General features: G+C 37.8%; 1 protein-coding gene across 1 annotated transcript in view; it reads left to right on the plus strand.

Moving 5' to 3' along the window:
- SEMA3A (semaphorin 3A) overlaps nucleotides 1-22,195 on the plus strand; it is a 1,172,288-nt gene that overhangs the window by 950,808 nt on the left and 199,285 nt on the right. The window contains exons 12-13 of the mRNA XM_044088352.1: nucleotides 258-349; nucleotides 9,183-9,224. Coding sequence (XP_043944287.1) covers nucleotides 258-349; nucleotides 9,183-9,224 — 134 coding nt within the window. The remainder of the gene's footprint in view (nucleotides 1-257; nucleotides 350-9,182; nucleotides 9,225-22,195) is intronic.

Below are 22,195 nucleotides of genomic sequence, written 5' to 3' on the forward strand. Positions count from 1 at the left end.
AATTAGTTAATATCAGTAGCTTTGTTTACGCATATTACTAAATCCAATTAAACTCAAGTTCGGCCTTTTTTATTTGATTGTTTAAGGAATATTTAATTTGTTAAAGGCCGGAGGTTGCATCCTCACATACAATGTGTATGAAAAGCCATTCCACTGAGTGTGCTGATATGTCAGATGTGATAGCTATACAACTGAAAGTAAAATTCACTGACACTTATTATTGAATTCAGCACCATCTGTTTTCTGATTCTTTTAAGATATTGGGACAGTGTTGAAGGTAGTTTCCATCCCAAAGGAGACCTGGCATGATCTGGAAGAGGTTTTACTGGAGGAAATGACTGCCTTTCAGGTGAGCATGATTACTGTATGTACTTTTAGGTTGGCACTGCTTTTGCAACATCTGGAAGCATACTAGTGTGGTGGCTTGAATGAAAATGCTAACATTCCTTCCTAATTAGTTTGTCAGTCAGACACTCAGACAGCAGTCAAAACAATTCTCAAGGATTTTAGAAGGCCATTTGGTTAGTTTAGCGTGGGCAGAGCTTAGTTGTCTATAGAGACTATTACACTTATCACCCTTTAAAGAAGACTTATAGCTCATGCTGTTCATCTACACGTTGATTTAGAAGGCAGATGGTTTGTTTAGAATCAGCAGAACCAAATCTGGTATTAATTTAGGTTTATTTGTGGTTTAGTTAGATGTTTCCAAAATGATATTCATGCATTCTGTTATAAAATGTAACAGGTATTATACTTCTCAATATATCCTTTTAGCAAAGATTAACATTTTAATTAATTTAAAAAAAAATGTCTGATGTGCTTTTTTATAGACGCACTCACACACACACACACACACACACACACACACACACACACACACACACACACACACACACACAAACATGCATGCAGCATATTTGCCTTATTTATTTACTTTTGCATACATACTTAACCATAGATGATATATGAATTACCAAAACATATTGCTTGTTTTCTTTAATTATGTACATATTTTTGTTAATAACTTAGCTTCATTTTAGCTGTAATAAGTATTTCCTGTCTATTTCCGTAACTTATCTGTGTTCTCACTACACTTGAACTGCTGGACATGCGTTTTAATCTGGTATATAGATTTCCTGATATTTTTACTTCCCGTTTTGAAGGGATGACATGATAGTGTTACGCTTTCTATAGCTGAATGAAAGAAATGGCTTCAGTTGTTTTGGTATACAAGCTACGTATTAATCAGTTTAACAAACTAGTTCTTCTCATGAACAGTCAAAGGAATTCACAAAAAATGACACATCCTTCTTCTCACATCCATATTTTCCATTTACATGTTTTATTTCATTGTTTTCTGTAGGTGCTTAACGCTTGTTATACTAGTAAAACTAATTACTGTAGTACTACTTTACCCATCATTAATAGTAGCAAATGCATATATGGTTTTTATTAATGCTGTATGCAAGTCAGACCTCTCAGCTGTCTTCTTCAAAGAAAGCCACAACATTTTATAGACAATATCTCCCCTTAACATACCTATGCTGTTTCATATCTGCCAGAATTCCTGATAGGAGCTGCCAAGAGATAAGGGGTTGCTCCCAAGAGGAGAGGATAGGCTACTCCCCAAGAGCAGCAAATTGGTCTGCCCTTTACTGAAAGACTTTAGCCAGGAAATGGAGGGATGATGGTGGTTCCCAGGCAAGGATAAATGGTCTGTAGGGCTCTCACCTAGCTAGGAAATACCTGGCTTTTTTCCTCCTGGAACAAATGGGCAATTTGGATGAAGGCAGAGGGGCCACTGAGCAAGGTACTGTGGAGATAAAAAAAAAAAAAACACCAAGCAGCTTGTTTGCTCCCAAGGGACCTGCATTTTTAATTTTTGTTACAGTTACACAAGGAACATTTCCCCTTTCTTTCATAAAACTGTCACTTATATCCTTACTTATTGTGAAATTTCCACAACATTTTTTTGCAAATACTTCTTTTTAATGGGCTGATCTAGTGGCCAGAGCCATTTCTTGACATTGAGCTCATCAATATTATTGAGGAGCAAAAACAAAGGTTGTTTATCTCGTGGTTGGTGCAAAGAGTTGCTATAGTTTGTACCATGCACAGAGCACTACAGAACTGAGGTTTTTCTCTAAAAAAAAAGGAAGAAAGAAAAACAAATCTTTTTTTTTTCTTTTAAATTGAAGCAAATGTTGCTGCTACAGTTTAGTCAACACACACAGTGCTACAGCTCTCAGGTTTGACCAGAAATCAGAAATGCAATTGAGTAACTGGAATCAAATGGCCAATTGTGCCCATAACACTTTGTGCCCATGGCAGTTGCCCCATTTTTCCCCCCATAGCTATGCTGCTACATTCACTGCGTCCTACAGATTTGAGAATGAATGATCATATCATTATTTCTTGAGGGGAGGGAGGCAGTTCTGGCTTACCACATGCGTGACACCTACCAGAAATAGGTTCATAGGTTCATAGGTAGGTACTAGGCTATCTGCCCGAGGGCATTTATAAGCCTAGCCAGAGTGTGTCAGCTTTTGCCACCCCATTGATTAATTAATTGAGCCTGTGTCAAGAAGAGCCAATGAAGTGATCCCAGGGGTGTATTTTCTGTTACCCATCCACTCGTCAAGGTTTCTCTTGACGACTGTTAGTGAGGTGCTCTGCCTAATGTAGATAAGAATTTTGTTCCAAAGCATGGGGAGTCTCTGTGACAGGAATTTATCCCTCCAGCATGTTCTATTTATTGTTGTGGTGAGGTTTAGCTCACTAGGACGAGTGGCTCGCAGTGACTTGGATTTGTTTAGGTGGAGCATGTCCATCAATTCTGAGTTGGACATGGCTTTGTAAATCAGGCAGAGATCACCTCTGAGTAAGCAATATGCCACTGAGTACAGCTGGAGTTTTTCCAGTTGGGCTGCACAGGACAAATGTTTGAGACCAGTAATCCTCTTGGTGAGGTACTTTTGTGGTCTTTCTAGCTGTTGGAAGTGTCTTGTGAGGTACATCCCAAAAGGGGCATTGTACTCTATGATGGGTCTGATGAGTGATGAGTAGAGGGGCATAATAACCACTTTTGTTCTAGATGTGAACCCTTTTGTGATTAGGTGGGCCACATAGAAGGATTTTCTAACCACCTTGGCAATATGATTATCAAAGGAGAGATTGCTATCTACCTGGGTCCCCTGATCTCTTATTACCTCTTCTGTATTAAGGGGGCTGCCACCTATGTGGTAATTTATGGGTGTTTTGTTTTTCCCAAATGGGATGACTATGCATTTTTTGGCATTTAGCTTGAGACCATGACTTTGACACCAGGTTTCCGTCTCCGTAAGGCCCTTTTGGAGAATGTCCATGTCAGCCGGAGCGTCAATTATGGCTCCCAGTTTGCAGACATCGGCAAACTTGGTTAGCCATAGTCCTCCTGTGTTTGCCTGTACTTATGAGAAGTATTTGCTGAACAGTAGAAGTCCCAGGACCGAGCCTTGTGGGACACCACTTGTGACTGGTTTACAGTCGGACCTGGAGCTTGCTATTCTTACCGTGTGAGATCTGTCTGTAAGCCAGTTGGCAACCCATCTCATGAAGTAGGGGTTTATGTTCAGGTTGGTGAGTTTTTCTATAATTCCCGAGTGGGGAATGGTGTCAAAAGCCTTGGCAAGGTCAAGGTAGGCTGCATGAACTATCTTCCCCTCATCTATGGCCTTGGTGACTGTCTCAAAGAAGTCAACCAGGTTTAGTAGGCATTATCTGCCCTTAACAAAGCCGAACTTGGTCGGGTCAAGTGTTTGGAGGTTCCTAATGTCTTTGTTAATGAGTTCCATGATGATGTGCTCCATATCCTTGCAGACCAGGCTAGTCAGGCTTTTGGGGCGATAGTTACCAGGGTCAGTTGTAGCCCCTCCTTTGTGGAGCGGAATAACCATTGCTGTGCGCCATTCTATAGGCATGTAGCCTGTGGAGAGGCTGAGGCTGAGCAGTGTGTTTAGGTGGGGGGTTAGTTTGTTCTGTAGTTCATGCAAGACGCAGCCTGGGACACCATCTGGCCCCATTGATGCTGTGCTTTTGGCTTTTGAAAGGGCTGTTTTCATCTGTGCATCTGTGATTTCCAGGACACTACACTTTTCCAGTATTGTTGTGGGCCCTTTTGGGGTTGAGAGGGGGGTGAAGTTTGCACTGAATCTATCTGCCAGGATGTTGGCAATATCAGTGGGTTCAGTATATTTTGTGCTGTTTTGCACTAGCTCAGAGCATATCTGTGAGTTGCCACTTAGATTCATGACATAGCTAAAGAAGGCTTTGTGGTTATCTTTCAAATCCTTGGCTATTTTTCTTTCAAAGTTAGCCTTGGAGGATTTTATGAGGGACCTTAGTTTCTTACTGATACTGATCAGGGATGTCTTTCCTTCTTGGGATTTGCTTTTTTTCTGAACTAGTTCCCTCCTTTTATTGTATAGCCTGTTTATGGCAGGGATCCACCAGACTGGTTTCCTTCTCTTAGGGGAGTGAGTCTTGGTTTTGCTAGGGATGGCATGATCCATGCATCCTTGTAGGTGCTCATAGAGTGTATTTGTAAAGGTTCCTGCATCTTGGACACTGTTATCCTTTAGCGTGGGGGCTGTGAAACTTACCACCTCTGTCTTAAGTAAGGTGAAGTTTGCTATAGAAAAGTTTTTCACTGTGGTTTCCTTGGTTGGAGGTGGTGGTGTGGTGTGGACATCCAGCGTGATTTGTTTATGGTCTGATCTAACCAGTGACGGGTTGACCTCTGGTGTGGAACACCTGTCGCCATGTTGGTGATGACCAGGTCCAATATGTTTTCATCTCTGGTGGGGGAGTTTACCAGCTGATCCAGGGCATTTGAGTTGATAAATTCCAGGAAGCGCTGGACCTGGGAGTTTGTACTTGAGTAGTTTTCCCAGTTAACGGTAGGGTAATTGAAATCGCCCCATATATTAGGGTGCTCGGTAGGACCTTCATGTTTTAGAGTGTCTCCAGAAAGGTGGAGTGGTGGTCCTGGGTCATGGAGGGTGATTTGTAGCAGGCCACAATTTGCATTGCAGATTTGCCTGATGTTAGTTGCACATGGATGATCTCGGAGGTATCATGCTGCGCCACTAACCTGGAGGTGTAGGCATCCTTGATGAATATGAATACACCCCCTCCTTTTGTGTTTCAGTCCATGTTCTGTGGCCAAAATACTAAGCATTATACCCAGTAGACTCTGAGTCTACAGAGACTATACTGTTTGAATGCATTTGTACTAATAAACTGATGGGAAATCAGCATGCAGAGGCATACCTCCACTTGGAAGACAACAGTACCTATGTTCAGAAGAGCTGCCAAAGTGGGGGGGGGTGCTCCAAAGGAAGAAGGTTGGCAGTCATGCTGGACTAGCAAACTACCTGCTCCTTATCACCATATTCTCACTGAGAAATGGAACGTAATTAGGATTTCTGAGCAGGACTGAATGGGCCATAGGGGTCTTCTAAGTGTGCCCTTCACTTCTGCCATCTATTTTAAAAGCTTTCGTATAAAAAGCAATGTTTTGCTGATTATGTTTGTGATATTTTATAATTGCTTATTTGAACATTTTCTATTGCAAATATTCTTGTCTGGAATATTTTCATACAATATTAGTAATCCTCACTGCACAACAAAAGTTTCTGTTACTGTGGGCCATTCTGAGAAAGAAGTTCTTATACAAAGCTTGAGTGTGTCCTTCTAGAACCATAGTATATGTGCTGACCCTGCAGCAAGAAGTGACAGTTACTATAATTGAATGAAATAGCTTACCCTTTGCCTTTATCTGTGTGTGTGTGTGTGTGTGTGTGTGTGTGTGTGTGTGTGTGTGTGTGTGTGTGTGTGTGTGTGTGTGTGTGTGTGTGTGTGTGTGTGTGTGTGTGTGTGCACGTGTGTGTGTGTGTGTGCACGTGTGTATGTTTGCATCTGTGTGTTTGTGTTGACATGGCATCAAACTCGATCTGAGGTAACTTTGGCAACTAGTACACTATGGGAGGGAAAATCTTACAGGGGCTCCTAGCTTTAGCGTTAATGCTGTGGAGTCAGATCTGACAAGTAGCTTGAGGACTCATAGATCATATCAGATGAACATGAATGAAATGATCTAGTGGTATTGAAAGTGCATAACTTTCATTTTCAGGGAGTTTCTGTTAGAAGTTCCTGCTTCCCATTACATCCCAAAGACATGCTATAGGTAAAATGAATCTTTTTAAAATTGTCCACGGGTGTGAATGCCATCCATTAATTGTATTAATGAGTGTGTGCTTCCATGAATGTGTGTGCAGATATCTGTCTAATGATAGACTGATGTGTTATCCATGATTAGCTTCTTTGCCTTCACACACTGAATACTGACATAGGTACCAGGTAAGAAGCCCTGACTTGGATAGAGTACGTAGTCAAGAGAATGAATGAATAAATAAGTGAATGAAAAATATCATAAACGGTTACTGCAATGCTCAAACACTGAAACCATTAGTGCAACTTTCTTCCGTTTTATGCATTTTACTCCAGAAAAATACTATCTCTCTCAACAGCTAAGTCAACTATAGAGGTAAGATTTGTCTTAATTTCATCACATAAACCATCATTCCTATTGATAAATATAAATAAATACTTTTAAGCATTCCTCATTCATATTTAGCATTCCAGTTTTGTTTAAAAATATATGATTATTTTTGGATGACTGTTTTAACTACTATTAGTTGACTAAGTCAAGATACATGTAATATAGGCCTACAGTCTACAATTCCCAAAGTTTTAACAATATAACTGATTCACTGAGTGATGTAGGAGGGTATTTCCTTGTTGGATAAGAGTCCTTGCAGGTGCAAATGATCAGATTTCCAACTTACTTACTTATGTCTGATAAACCATGACTCTGACATTGTACTTCAGACTTACTTCTGAAGACTTCCGCTGTCTTCAAGGATATCTGATTTTAGAACACTCTTTTTTCTTCCTTCTTGCTACTTTAAATGAACTTGAAAGTAACAGTAGAAGCTAAATTCCTAAAGTTATATGTTATAAACAACATTAATATCAGTACGTAAAAAAAAAACATTGTTTACATTAAATAAACCTTTCAAGTCTTATATTTTTCTAACTTTTTGATGCAGAATTATCTAAATTATTAGATAACAAGTTAGAACATTTAAAATATTTATAATGTGGATATATACTCTCAGAAGACAGCAAAAATACTGTCTTTGTATCTAACTTAGAAATGGTGGCACATAAATAAGTAAATGCATGTGAGCAATGTTGATTTGTAAATCATTTCCACATACTGTACCACTGTGAGTTAGTTATAGATAATATTGTTAGCATGAATATATTACAGTGTGAAACACACGTGTATTCAGTATTGCACTACATAAGACTTTCATCAGTAACAGCAGCCCTGAATCAAATGCAAATGGTGAGGCATGTCAACAAATGCATTAGTAACGAGCCTGAGGACAGAATTCTATTCAGTTTGCAAAGTACTACTGCATTTTGTAAAATATTCACAGCCTCACTGTATACCTCATCAGGCACTTATTTCATATAGCCTGCTACGAGAATGCACAACCTTGGGATAGGTTGTAAAGTTTCAGCGAAGTAGATATCAGTAAATATGAAGTCAATCAAGGAACCAATCATATCAAATGTATGTTTATCACACAGTTATATTTCTAAGATATATAACCCTAATTCTTCCCACTCCCTAAGATTACTTTAATCTTGAAAATACTGACGCTGCAGTGTAGATGACAAGATCCTTTAACCTCATGCAGTTGCCAAAAGCCGGCCAACAGTTTGCAAATACTGTGAAACAATACTATTGTGATATTCCCAAATGTATGATGAGTTGTGTTGTGTGCATCATGCTGTGGTAATTTGCAAATTATAAAATGATGAGGTGAAGTACTGGATATAAAGATGGAATAAGATGAAACTGGTTTATTATTTTCACAGACAGTCATTATGATATCTAATGAATGTAGTAAGTGCTACAAAGTGAATACTTAGTTCTGTTTTATAGTAAATTAGATCATGTCTTGAAAGATGTACAGCACTGTTAGCAGAATAAAAGTGTCCTATTCAGACACATCTTGAATTTTATGGTTTTGTGCTTTATATTCAAACCACAGAGCTGGGTTTCAGTTAACTGCTCTGTTGTACAGATTTGTTATGGAAGTTTAAACAATTCGACCAGCCTTCAAAAGACCATCAGTGCAGCTGTGTATGACAGAGAATTTCATTTTTTTCAGCATGTCAGCTGTAGTATTACAATGGCTCACAGTTACTCACATTTTTAATTTTGAATAACTAAAATTCTGTATTACTTCAGAGATTCAAACTGCCTTCTGACTCTTGCTCAAATGTGAAAAGATAACCAGCACCTAAATCAAATGAAGACAGCCATCCTTACACACAGACACGCACACACACACACACACACACACACACACACACACACACACACACACACACACACACACACACACACACACACACACACGCCAAGAGTTAAACTATCGTAGAGCACATTATTTGCTAGCTGGTACTGGTTTGTGGATACAGACAACACACACATTCCTGTAAAGCTTTTGTTTTATTGACTGGACAATACAATTTGTTATATGGACTATTATTGTTTAGCTGTTCAATGGCTTATAAATTAAAAAAAAAAAATGATTCAGTGAGTGTCTGTACTACCATGATATCTGTCTTTAATTCTGCTCATGAATTTATCAGCTTGAGCACTACTATGAAATAATGTCTGCAGTATATTACTTCTGCTTCTGTGTCCAGATCTAATCCCTGTTTGCTGATGTGTTACTGGTATTGTTTTACATTTGTGTAGTATGATGTTTAGGTATAAGACAATATTGGGGAAAAGGTGCCGATGTATATCAAGCAGATTCAGAAGACAGGCAGTATAAACATATAATACAGACTGTTGTGCAGCAGCATTCAGAAGCAATGTATTTGGCCAAATACACTGAATGTCTTTGAAAATTAATTTAGATTAGAATAGTAAATTGCAGCATGTGTGCATGATTTTCTTTTTATACTTTTATTGCTAAAAGAACATGAAATAAGGAACCATAGAACCAGACAAACCATGTTTTCATAACTGTGATGTTTTACTTTTCTTTCAGGAACCTACTACAATAACAGCTATGGAAATTTCTACTAAACAGGTACGTAGGCAGACAGACCAACTTAAGTTAAAGTATATTTTATGTTCCTGCTTTGGCTGAGTTGTTCTCCATATACTACAGTTACCTGCAATACTGTCTACTAGCTTTTAGTGATCTCTCCATTTGCAGTGATAGTAGTTTATTTTTTATCTACTTCACTTCTGCTCTTTTTCTGTACAACCTTTTACCATTCAGGAAAATGAGTTCTACAGCTAAAAACTACCGTCTACTTATTAATGCTCTATTGCTATAATATTTCTGTTTTGTTCCATAGCTTTCTGTTATCATAAGCAGTTACTCACATTTTTTCAATGTTTTATTACTAGCCGACATATTAATTGCTTGTGTCTACTACTAATTCAGATTTAATACCAGGATTTGTTTGAAATGGTGGTCACATGTAGCATCACAAATTACCACCAAATACACACTAACTTCTTTTTTAGACATTCTAAATTAGAATAACATTTATTTTGTCTGTAATTTTTGGTGCATATCCCGTCTCTGTCTAATTCCAGTTGTGGTTGCTTAATGAATATTCTTTTTAGTGTTCAAGGAGCATTTCTCCCCAGGTGCTCATTGAAATTTGTTTACAACTCACATAATATTAAACAGTGTAAATTATTTGAATGTAATAGTATATTCTTCAGTCCACAGCTAGCATTCTATGAAATGCTTAAAAAATTTCTGTATCTGCAACACTGAAATTATTTTGCAGGATGTTTTATGTTTTTCAAGTTGCTTTCTAGCCAATAGTCTCTTTGTTTTGCAATTAATATATATATATATATATATATATATATATATATATATATATATATATATATGTATATATCTACTTCAGATGATCGAACTTTCAAAAGTTCGACTTTCATATGGCCGAGACCATATGATTGTACTTTTGAAAGTTTAAACATCTAATAAAAAAGTAAAAAAAAAGAAAAAAAATTACCTAAACCACACCCCCCTGGTATTTATATATACCAACTCCGAGATTGCACTACAGTGTGGAAAAGGGAAATTTTCATGTTCCGCGCTGTACGGAGATCTCCGTTAGGAATGTTTGAACTTTCAAAAGCTCGATCATATGGTCTCGGCCATATGAAAGTCGAACTTCTGAGAAAGTTTGATCATATGAAGGGGACCCATAGATATATATAGATATATATATATATATATATATATATATATATATATATATATGTATGTATATTTATATACATATATATGGTGTTCTGTTTGATTTTTTACTTTCATTTTCTTTGTGATTACACCCAGAAAATGATGCATCATCTTGGATAAGAAAAACAATCTTACACTTTCAGAACAGTAGTTTTTTACTTACATTGTGATTTTAGTAATACATCATCAGTTATGCTGATAGTCAATGCAAGCTGTTCCATTAATAAAACTTAGCTGACAACTTATCTTTCTTGGAAGTACTGAAGCACTTAGGTTGTAAATACAGTAAAATGTATATTAATTTAGGTGCTAAGGCAATGTGGGTTTAGTTTTTCATGCTGTCACGACAGAAAGTTTTAGATCTAAGAAAGGTTTCAGGAGGCCATCTTTTTCAGCAAAGTAAAATGCAAAGGCAACAAATTTTTGCATCAAAAACTGCAGAATTTGGCATTATATGTGATAAAGAGGTTATGCCTAACTTCAGGTGTTTGATACTTACACTTTATACATTAATGTGAAGTTATGCCATACTTCATCATGATGCTTGGCACTTAAAGTTTTAATTTTTTATTTTATTCTGTTACCCAAAAACAATGTTTTGTGTGTGTGTGTGTGTGTGTGTGTGTGTGTGTGTGTGTGTGTGTGTGTGTGTGTGTGTGTGTGTGTGTGTGTGTGTGTGTGTGTGTGTGTGTGCATGTGTGTGTATATATATCTATATCTAATATATATATATATATATATATATATATATATATATAGGTCTACTTCACTTCACCGACACGCCACAAAGCCGACACCCAAAACACCGACATCAAAAGAACGAAAACACACAATACCGACAACTCACAAAACCGAACACCATAACACCGACACCCAAAACACCGACATACAAAACGTAAACTACACATTACACACAACTATATATGCACTAACCTTAACCCAAACCCTAAGGTCCGACACTACCGCACACTTACCCTACCCGCACCCTAACCCTAACTCACTTAACCCACCCCTAAACCTAAAGTCCGTCACTATCGCACACTTACCCTACCTGCACCCTAACCCTAACTCACTTAACCCACTCTTAAACATAAAGTCAGTCACTATCGCACACCCACCCTACCTGCACCCTAACCCTAACTCACTTAACCCGCCCCTAAAACTACAGTCCGTCACTATCACACACTTACCTTACCCGCACCCTAACCCTAAATCCCTCACTATCGCACACTTACCTGTCCACTCCCTAACCCTAAATCCCTCACTATCGCACATTTACCGAGTCGTGCTTACACGTTGCCCATGTCGGTGTTTCGGCTGTCGGGATTTCACATATATATATATATATATATGTGTGTGTGTGTGTGTGTGTGTGTGTGTGTGTGTGTGTGTGTATGTATATACATACATACATATAGGTTCAATGGACTTAGATTAGTTGATGTTTACTTGGACTTCATTTTGTCCTCACACTTTGGTCATTTAAACAGATCAACCGCTGCTGTGCAAGAATTCACAATCCCTGGTGGGATTATGGGTGTATGATGCTTCCTTTGGGATTGTGCAATGTCAAAGTTAGTATATATAATTAGCGGGGGGTGTGAAGGGGGGCTTGCACCCTTGTGAAACACTGTCTGTAAAATTTACATGTACCGAGGAGTAACTTCAGTTAATGTGCAGAAGTATATCGATGTTTATGTTTCAACGTTACTATGTCAACATTAAGCATATAGATGTAATGTCAATTTGATGAATGTCACTATATCAACTAATATGTATGCACACATACCATGTTCAAACTTAGATAACAACACCTAAATGTATACTCCAATGTAATAGCTTACATTATAGAATCATTTGCTCAATATTTATAATTAAAGCCCAATTAAAGAAAAGAAAAGGAATGGATCTGAGACACTTAATAGAGTCAAATTACTTTATTACTTTGAAGTTCTTTACCAGTCCAGTAACTCTGTCTATAAGTTACTGGACTCAGTTGCCATGGTATGGCAGCTGCTTTTAAAAATAACAGTCAAGTGACAATGACTGGCAACTGTTTTGACAGCTGACAAATGTCAGACTTTGATGCCACTTACTTGAGAGCTGTTTTGACAACTGTCAAAAGAGCTGTCAAACTGCAGTATTTGAAATATAAAACAAATCTATTAGTTAACAGTATCAATGTTGCCCAGGCACTTATGAATACAGCTTTATTTAGTTTGTTTTGTGTGTCATCAGTTCTGCCAGAAAAGTCTGTTCAAAATGTTCTACATACACTTTGACATCCTTACATTTCGCAGCTCCAATCAAAGTAGTACACATCTGGCATAATAATAGATTATGAGCATGTCTGTTCTGACTCATAATATCAGAGTAGAATGTCAGAGTCCAAACCATACAGATAATATTGCAGTGGTAAATCTTGGTATGACAGAAATTAAGTCAGAACTGTTCCCATCCCAGATGATGACAAGAATGAAATTCTGAATTCTTCCTTGGTCAGAGGTCTAGTTTTTCAACCTTCTGCTGTCATCATAAAGTATGATCAGCAGGAAAAACTGATTCATGGAATCTCTCAGATTTTTCAGCCCTACTGTCTGTTTTCCAATGGGTTCTTTGCCTCTCTTCTAATTTTGTAAAAAAGCAAAATAACAGTCCCAGCAAAATGCTGTTAAGCAAATTTTTAAAAAGAAATGGCAGGGAGATTCCTAAAGGAAAGCTTTTCCTCCTCCCCAATGTAAGGACAGTCTCATTACATCAAAATGACTATATGAGGGACTGTGTTCCACACACACACACACACACACACACACACACACACACACACACACACACACACACACACACACACACACACACACACACACACACCAACAGTCCCTTGAACCTTGAAAAAAGTCTGAGTCTCTGTTTTTCTCTTTGGCAACAAACTGTTGCAAAACATAGGTCCTGAATGTGATCTACCAAGGCTACAGATGGCTGATAGAGGCTCTCCCTCCATTCCAGATTCCTTCTCGTCTGCCAGACCAAACTCATTTGTTCCCTCCTGTCTTACATGATATGCTGTTTCATGGGGTTAGAGTAGCTGCTCTTCCTCCTCCTCCTTAGTCAGGAAAAATAATTCAGTCAAGAATGTTTCTGGTGTAAAAGAAGATTCCTGGAGACCAGTTCTGGACCTTTTCTTGCAGAACCGTTTTGTGATAGTGCTCAAGTTAAAAGTGCTATCACTCTTCTTCCTCAGTGGAGTTAGTGATCTTATACTTAAAAGATGCATATCATCTTATTCCTATTTATCCAGATTTTATGTGTGTCTTTAGGTTTTTTTGTGTCTTGATCACAACATCATATCTGTACTTTACACTATCCATTGCTACAAGACTGTTGACAAAACATCTACCCCCCCCCCCCGTGACAGCTCACTACAGATTGTGGGGTATCCACATTTGCCTTATTTACAGAACTTGCTTACATTTGCAAAGTCTTTTTCAAAATGCCATTCATCTCTCTCTTGAGTAAGGAATCTTATACACAAGCTGGGATTTCAAGAGAACATTCAGAATTATTTTGTGGCTTCTTCTCACAGAATTGTTTGTCTGGGGTGCCTGCTTTACACCACAGTGCAAAGAGTTTTTCTTCTTGCAGGAAAAATAGATCTATATTTACATTTATTTCTGGAGATTTCTAATCAGACTTCCATCTCAGCATGGAAATTCTTCAGAATTCTGGGACTAATGGCATCCATGATTCTTATGATACCTCATGCAAGACAAAGGTAGGCAAAATCTCAATGGTCTAATCATCAACACCCACTGACTTTTAAGATTCCACAGAGATCATGTAGTGGCGATATCACATTTCTCATAATCCAGATCTCCTATTCTCCGGTCCAGTTACAATAGACACCACAGACTTTGCTTGTGGAGCAATAACAATAGGCATAAATGTGCAGGGTGTTTGTAACGAAAAAGATAGACCAAAATACATGAACATAAAGGTGATGCTAGTTCTTACAAGTGCTCTCAACTCTTTCAATCATCTGCATTCCCCAGGATCTCTTCAAGGGTTTACAGACAAGACAACAGTGATGAGACCCCCAACAGTAATGCAGTACATAAACAAGTAATTGGGAACCAGATCTTACTCCCTGTGTAGACTAGCTGTGTTATATGGCATGTGATATGGCTTTACTCTCTCTACGGGCACGTTACATCTTGTCAAAGCAAAATTGTGTGGCAGACAAGTTGAGCAGGACTAAGGCAGCCTTCATGAAACATTTGATCCATCTATGGGAACACCTCAAGTAGATCTTTTTACCTTCTCTCTAAACAATCATTTGTCAAATCCTTTTCCAAGACTCCATATAAAAATGCCTGGAAGATAGATGACTTTTCTATTTCATAGAAAGGAATGTTCATGTATGCCTTTCTACTAATTCCCATGTAGTTTCAGAGAAAGACACTCAAAGATCATCCTGGTGACTTTTTCTTTTGGAAATGATCAGGGGCAATTAGCACAGATGTCCTCATAGACTGGATTTACTCACACACAATCAGGAATGTTTAATACCAAACAACTGTAACTGACTGTCTGGATGATAGGGTTTTAATAACTTTTAGACATCTGTTTGCTGAGGGTGTGTAGCAAGTATCAATGGAGACAGGAAAGTCTGCTATGAGAAAATCAAATATTAGCGAATGGAGAAGGTTTTCCAGTTGGTGCTAAAAAAAAAAAAAAAAAAAAAAAAAAAGAACCATTTCTGGTTTTACAGTATTTGCATGAGTTAAAATCCTGCTGCCTATTTTATTCTTCTTTCAGGGTTCATTTGCTGGCCTTTTCAGCATGTTTGCCCATGAATCCCCCTCTTTCAATGATGCAGTCTCATAATAAAATGTTTTTGAAAGGTGTTCTGCATAAGAAGCCTCCCAGAAAACCAATGGATCCACCATACGATCTTAATTCTGCTTTAGATATGCTAACACTTGTTCCATATGGACTAGCTTATCAGACTGATTTCAAGATCTTAACATGGAAAACATTCTTACTTATTGCTCTGACCTCTGCAAGAAGAGTATCTGAACCTTATCTTATTTTGCAGAGAGATAGGATTTCTTTAAGAACTAATCCTTCTTCTGTGTCTAAATTGGTATCCGACTTTACCTTAATCTAATCCATCCATCTCCATATCTCCATCCAATTCCATGACTTCTTTCCAGAGCCTAAAAATGAGGGTGAAAGGATACTTCACACTTTGGATGCCCACAGACAATTCAGGCAGTATCTTGACAGAACAAAATCTTTCAGACCTTTAGATCAGATGTTCATTTCTTCTCAAGGTAAGAAGAAAGGACAACCTGTGTTGAAGCCAACTATTTCTAAATTGTTGTCTTATGCTATTACCTTTTGCTGTTCCAACCGCAACAAAACTATTCCAGGTAGGGTCAAAGATCACTCTACCAGGTCTTCACTTATGGCTTTTTGGAAAAGGGTGGATTCTAGAAGCAGCAACTTGGTCTTCTTTGCATACTTTTACAAAACACCATAAACGAGATTCCTACTTCAAGGAATCAAGCCTTAAAAGCTATGGTAATCGACCCATATGGCTAATCCTACTGCAACAGTAATCAGCTGATGAACATAGTATAGTTGTGTAAGTAGATTTGCCATAAAAGTGGATGTTTGAATGATACTGCTGCAGTAGCCACTCTCTCCATCCCCCATACTTTTGTATGATTTTGTTGTCAGGGTGCAGTTATTTTTTTAACTACCTAGCATTGTCCTCTTTCAGGAGTGTAGCCTCCCTTTTACTATTAGCATGAAGGCTATGAAGGGTTTAGCACCCAGACTGCTCATTTTCTTCAGTTCTGCTCAAGCTCTCAACTATCTCGGCATGTGGAAAGTGACCTTAAGCTTTGGAAGCCTGCTGGCTGTTATATCTTATGTAGGATATAACCCATATATCTAAGATTACTGCAGCAGTGATTATTCAAACATCTGTTTTATGGTAAGTTTATTTACACAATTGTATTTTAACCAGATATTAAATGGTGCTGCGGTAGCGTTGTCGCCTCACAGTAAGACGCTGTCTGGATCGATTCTCAGCTAGAGCATCTTCTGCGTGGAGACATGCGTGAATGGGCGTACCTTCGTTGAAGGTTGTGCGTCAGAGCTGGTAACTCGGCACGTAAAAATCAACTACCAATCATTAGTGGACCGGAGTTCCGCTGTGGCGACCCCTAACTGGGAAAAGCCAAAAGACACAAACAATTAAATATAGTCTAATAGTGTTAATCAGTACAAGAGTGTTTGATAGAATAGTCTTTCTAGTAATATCATTGGTAATGAACAGTGCTTTGTGTATATCAGTTAAACTACATCTACTTAGACTATTTTAATTTGGGCTGAGCAATAAACATTAGAATCCATTAGACATTAGTGAAGTGAGTTGGTAGCATTAAGCTAGGAATTGCAACATGCGTATTTAGGGTACTACATAAACTATCAGACTAGCTGAACTACAGCTGTAATTGTTTAGAAATATCTCCTGAGGTTAATGTAACTCAAAGTATTCCCACTTCCCTGGGTTATGGCATTCTTATATACATATATATATAAATGTTGGGGAGGGGGTGCAAGGGGAAATCACCTTCCTGTTACATGCTTTGATAGTGTGACATCGAGTTCAAAATGTATTCATTTAATGCATTAATTACAGTATACTTTTTTACAAATTCAGTAGATGCAATATAGAGTCTTACATGCAGTAGTGAGCAATGTGTGTGATTAATGGAAGAGATGAAATGATGAGTGAGCCAAACAACAACTTCAAAGGAAGCCTGGCTGTTGTTAAATATTAGACTCACTTCACTAAGAAGATACATCTTTTTGATGCAGAATAACATGATGACTTAAGTCATTGCAGCTGTGAATGTAGGCCAAACCTGGGAAGCCAATATGATAATCTTTGCAGCATGAGGTGTTTCAAGTGATTAATTTCTTATGTACCTGCAGAAGCTAACCCTAGCTGGAGAGAACACTGCCATTAGAATAAAGTACTGGTCTTTTTGTTTTGCTTAAGTATCATTTTCTGTAGTATGTTACTGTTATACAACTATGTAACTCCACACTAAGCCTGCATAATATTTCCTGACTGGAATTCATTTTCAAAGTATTTCACTACTGAACACTGCAAGTTGCTTTTAGGAAAATTGCATCCATAAACAGGAAGGAATACAGATTAGACAACATGGTGAAATAAAGTAGGTCTTGCCTATAATTTTGACAGCTCTTTAAATTCTGTCAAATTTATTGATATTTAATTAATTTTCTGTCAAGAATACAATCCCTCAACTGCTGTGCTTTCAAATTGGAACCTAGGAAATTACCTTAGAAAAGCATTATTGCAGGAGAAAAGCTTTACCTCCCTACTTATGTATAGCAATGTTGACATTACACTTTTTACGGGGAAAAGATAACTATATTTAGGGCTGTTCCCCACCATCTGTGATAGTTATACCTCAAAACCATACCAAATTCCCTGGTAAATACTGGTTTTGAGGGCAAAATATTGGGATGCCACGAATTCATGAGTGGTCCCTTTAATTTCCGAGTTTCCCGGGGTTTTTTTTTTTAAAGTTGTTTGACTGTTTAGGACATACGCGCAATGACATCATCACAAATCCAGGCAGTGCATTCTCGACAGGATTTTATTCAGGCAGTGTGCTTTTTCTTCCCCACCTCCTCCAGGTATTACTTTTTGACTAGGAACAGTCTTTTACATCTTTATTTATGTACCATACGTGCTTGCATTAAACAGTCCTTTTAGTTAGACTAGGAACAGTCTTTTACATCTTTATTTATGTACCATACGTGCTTGCATTAAACGTTCATTTTACTTAGACTAGGAACAGTCTTTTACATCTTTATTTATGTACCGTACGTGCTTGTATTAAGCAGTCATTTTAGTTAGACTAGGAACAGTCTTTTACAGCTTTATTTATGTACCGTCACTGCGGTGGTGGTGCTACGGTAGCGTTGTTGCCTCACAGTAAGACGTTGTCCTGTTCGATTCTCAGCTAAAGCGTCTTCTGTGTGGAGACATGCGTGAATGGGCGTACCTTCATTGAAGGTTGTGCGTCAGGGCTGGAAACTCGGCATGTAAAAATCTACTGCCAATCATTAGCGGACCGGAGTTCTGCTGTGGCAACCCCTAACCGGGAAAAGCCGAAAGACACAACAACATGCTTGCATTAAACGGTCATTTTAGTTAGACTAGGCACAGTCTTTTACAGCTTTATTTATGTACCGTACATGCTTACATTAAATGGTTGTTTTAGTTACACTAGGAGCAGTCTTTTACAGCTTTATTTATGTACCATACATGTTTGCATTAAACGGTCATTTTAGTTAGACTAGGAACAGTCTTTTACAGCTTTATTTATGTACCGTGCGTGCTTGCATTAAACTGTCATTTTTGTTATGTATGTGCTGGGTATGAATCAAGACTTCTGCTCTCATTCATATGTTTGGAATGGTTCTTAATGCTGCACTGTGTTCCATTATTAAGAGCTTTTTATCGTTTAGTATGAGACTGGTGCTATGTACTATCATCACTGCATTGATTCTCTCATTATAAGACTGCTTTAAGTATTTTCTCGAGGAGACTGCTGGTTATTGAATTAAGTCTTGTCTCAAGGAGACTGGTTACTGAATTCTTTTCTCTCACTGCCCCATTTGAATTTTCTCTCATTACATGAGGAATGGTCTTTTATTTATGTACATGGCAAATCTGAGTTGAATGTTAAGTCTTTTCTTGAGGAGACTGGTTACTAAATCTCAACATCGCTTGCTCTTATGTACATGCTGGGTCAGTATCGGGACTGTTATTAGGGCTCTCATTCAAATGTTTGCAACTTAACTATGTACACAGCTTTATTAAGAGCTGTTTGAATGTTATTTAGGTACTGTCATCGCCGCTGTATGAGACTGCATTGTGTTTTGTGTGTGTGTGTGTGTGTGTGTGTGTGTGTGTGTGTGTGTGAGAAATGCCCATGTTAGGTAGGGGTGGAAGGTAGAGTTACTCAGACTCAAACCCTGTGCCTTATGTGCAGGTAGCAAGAGCCTAAGTTCTCTACCTATATCACCACTCATGATTCAGGGAGTTTCTCAACTGTTCCTCTTAAAATTTGTAGTTTTCTCCAAATCAGTGAGAACTGAATTCACGCAGTAATGATAACCATTCACGTTTTAGTCTTCCTATATTTCACGAAATGCATGGTAACACAAAACATTTTATTCTAGCAAATTTCTAAGATTATATAAGCAATGTTTAAAATGTGGCCCTGGTTTTGAGCCTTTGCCACCCCCCCCCCAATTAATTTTGGCTTTTTCCAGATTTCTTATGCTGCATAGTTCTTCGGGGCAGAGATGTTTAGTGCTGCTTATGCCAAGTCTGTTTGAGTTTGTAGCATAACAGGTATACATGCTTTTGATGCAGAAGGCTGTGAGTTCTACTCCCACAGTAGGTAGATGGATTGCTGATTCTGTACTGTATTGTACTTTCAAATGGGTTGGATGTTGCAATCCTGAGAATTTCCTCTTTGGAGGAGATACCTGGCTACTATGAACCTGTTATCAGTCTGTAATCCATTCCCTATTGCAATATTACTGGCTTACAGTACCATTTTTATGTAACATAGGCAATTTATTATTCAAGGGCAACAGGCACTTTATTTGTAGATAAAACAGTGAAATATAAAGTTGTTTGCTAGCAGCAACCTTTTCATTAGTTGCAGATCTCTTTAATGTGGAATTTAGATGAATTTTGCATTTTCTTTGAATGTGGGTTTCAGTGCTGTTTCAATGAATGTGTGTTTCAAGGGCAGAAGTTTTAATGCTAAGTCTATTTCACTGTGAGACTGTATTGTTTTGTTTAGCAGATGTCTATTAGTGTTTATGCTATAAAATGTAAAATAAAAGTTTTAAATGAAATCCAATTATTCACTGTAGAACTAAAGCAGTATGCACATTGCAGTGTTTATGGTAACTGGGGCAAAATAGTGAAGTAATGGGACGTCGAAATGGCTGCAGGGGAGAGGGCTGTGTATGGGGACCCCATTCAACCATGATTTTGTGAGTTGGGAAAGGTGGAAAACTCAGACAGCCCTGGGCAGCACAAACTCTAGCTACAAAACTAATCAGTAGGCCACAGAGAATGACTTTTGGAAGTGCTAGCAAACTATAATATTTTTTTGCTAAGGTCAGAATACTGTCTACTATTAACTGCCCTACTTTTACCACAAAACCCACATACTGCAAGTCACCAAAAGCAAAATCCTAAGGTTCATCATCTTCTCCCTTCCCAGTGAATACCATTGCTTCACATTTCAAAGAAATGGTTACCATTTACTATAGAGTCTGGGGCCATATTTTGGTTGTCTGTTCTTCAGTCTGCATTTGAAAGTTGGTATCCCACAATTCTATCAGAGTGGGCAGGGTTACATACTTATGTATGCACATTTTATGCTAATCACATGCATATTTGTATCTATTTTTCATGGGCTTTTGTCCAGATGTTTGATGTTTTCAGGTTGAGAGGTATGGTGATAGTGCATTACATTTAAATATGTTGATAACTATGAACACATTCACTGAGACAAAATCATATAATTATTTTTTAGTGATTTGGTCTTTAAAATTATGGACCACTTCTTATCATTTTTTGATTATCAAACAAAAACTTAATCTTTGTTGTGCATAATTTATGCCTTTTATTTATCTGAGCTTGTGAATGTTTCCTATGACATGCAAATATAATTTACCCAGGGAAATCAAATGCAATTTCATAATTTTTTTTCTGTTATAATCTCCTTTTACTGAACCCTAGTTTAATTGTTTCAGTTTTATATATTACATTATGTGCATACCTTGAGTTGCAAGCAGTCTACATTCTCACAAAATCCTGTTAATTGAAAATGTAAACTGATTTCCCTTAATTATTTCACATCACAGATGGATAGGGCAACAAGGATCAGTAATCTATTTACTGTCAAGCACCATTTGGACTTCAGAAGGGTGCATGTTATTGCTGAATATTCCATCTAATTTGAAATTATGTCTGAAATTGTTATATGTACATGCAAGTCAACCTAAACAATTGTTAAGCACCCCCTGCTAAAGTTGTTAAAGCCAGGTCTAGCTCTCAGCAGTAAAATGTGCCAGTAGTGAACAGGAAATGACAGCAACAGGACAAAAGGTTTTGGTTATTTGGCCTACTGTCCATACTGGTCCATAAGTTCCTCTAATGAGCTTAGAAAGTTGCTAGAATAACATGATTTGTGTTAGCATGTATTTTCTGAAGGACACAAACTCTGAAACTCCAATGTATGTTATATTTAGTGACTTCAGTCTTCAGTAGTTTGTCCAAAAAACACAGATTTTATGAGAAACAAACTAAAAATAAGAATCAATAATCTGGATGCTCTGTGAAAATCTGGAAAGCTGAGAGGCAAGAAAGGTTAGTGTAAATGTAATGGACTGCTTTAGACTGCCTTTCTGACAACATCCTCTAAGTGGTTTATGGCTTTGAAAGCTGGCAAAACACTACTCATTTTCCCTTGTAAGTGCATGAAGCAAATAAATCTCCATGCACTACAAAGAATTGTGGCCATGTCACTGATCATAACCCCTTACTATGTGTTCTGAACATGGATGCCAAGATTCACCTTGAGTATATAGCTTGGCATTCAGGTCTCATGCACATAATAAGCAGGTTATGATTGATGATCCGATCA

Source organism: Protopterus annectens, chromosome 11.part0 (genome assembly GCF_019279795.1).
Source record: "Protopterus annectens isolate FY-2018-M chromosome 11.part0, PAN1.0, whole genome shotgun sequence".
NCBI lineage: Eukaryota > Metazoa > Chordata > Ceratodontiformes > Protopteridae > Protopterus > Protopterus annectens.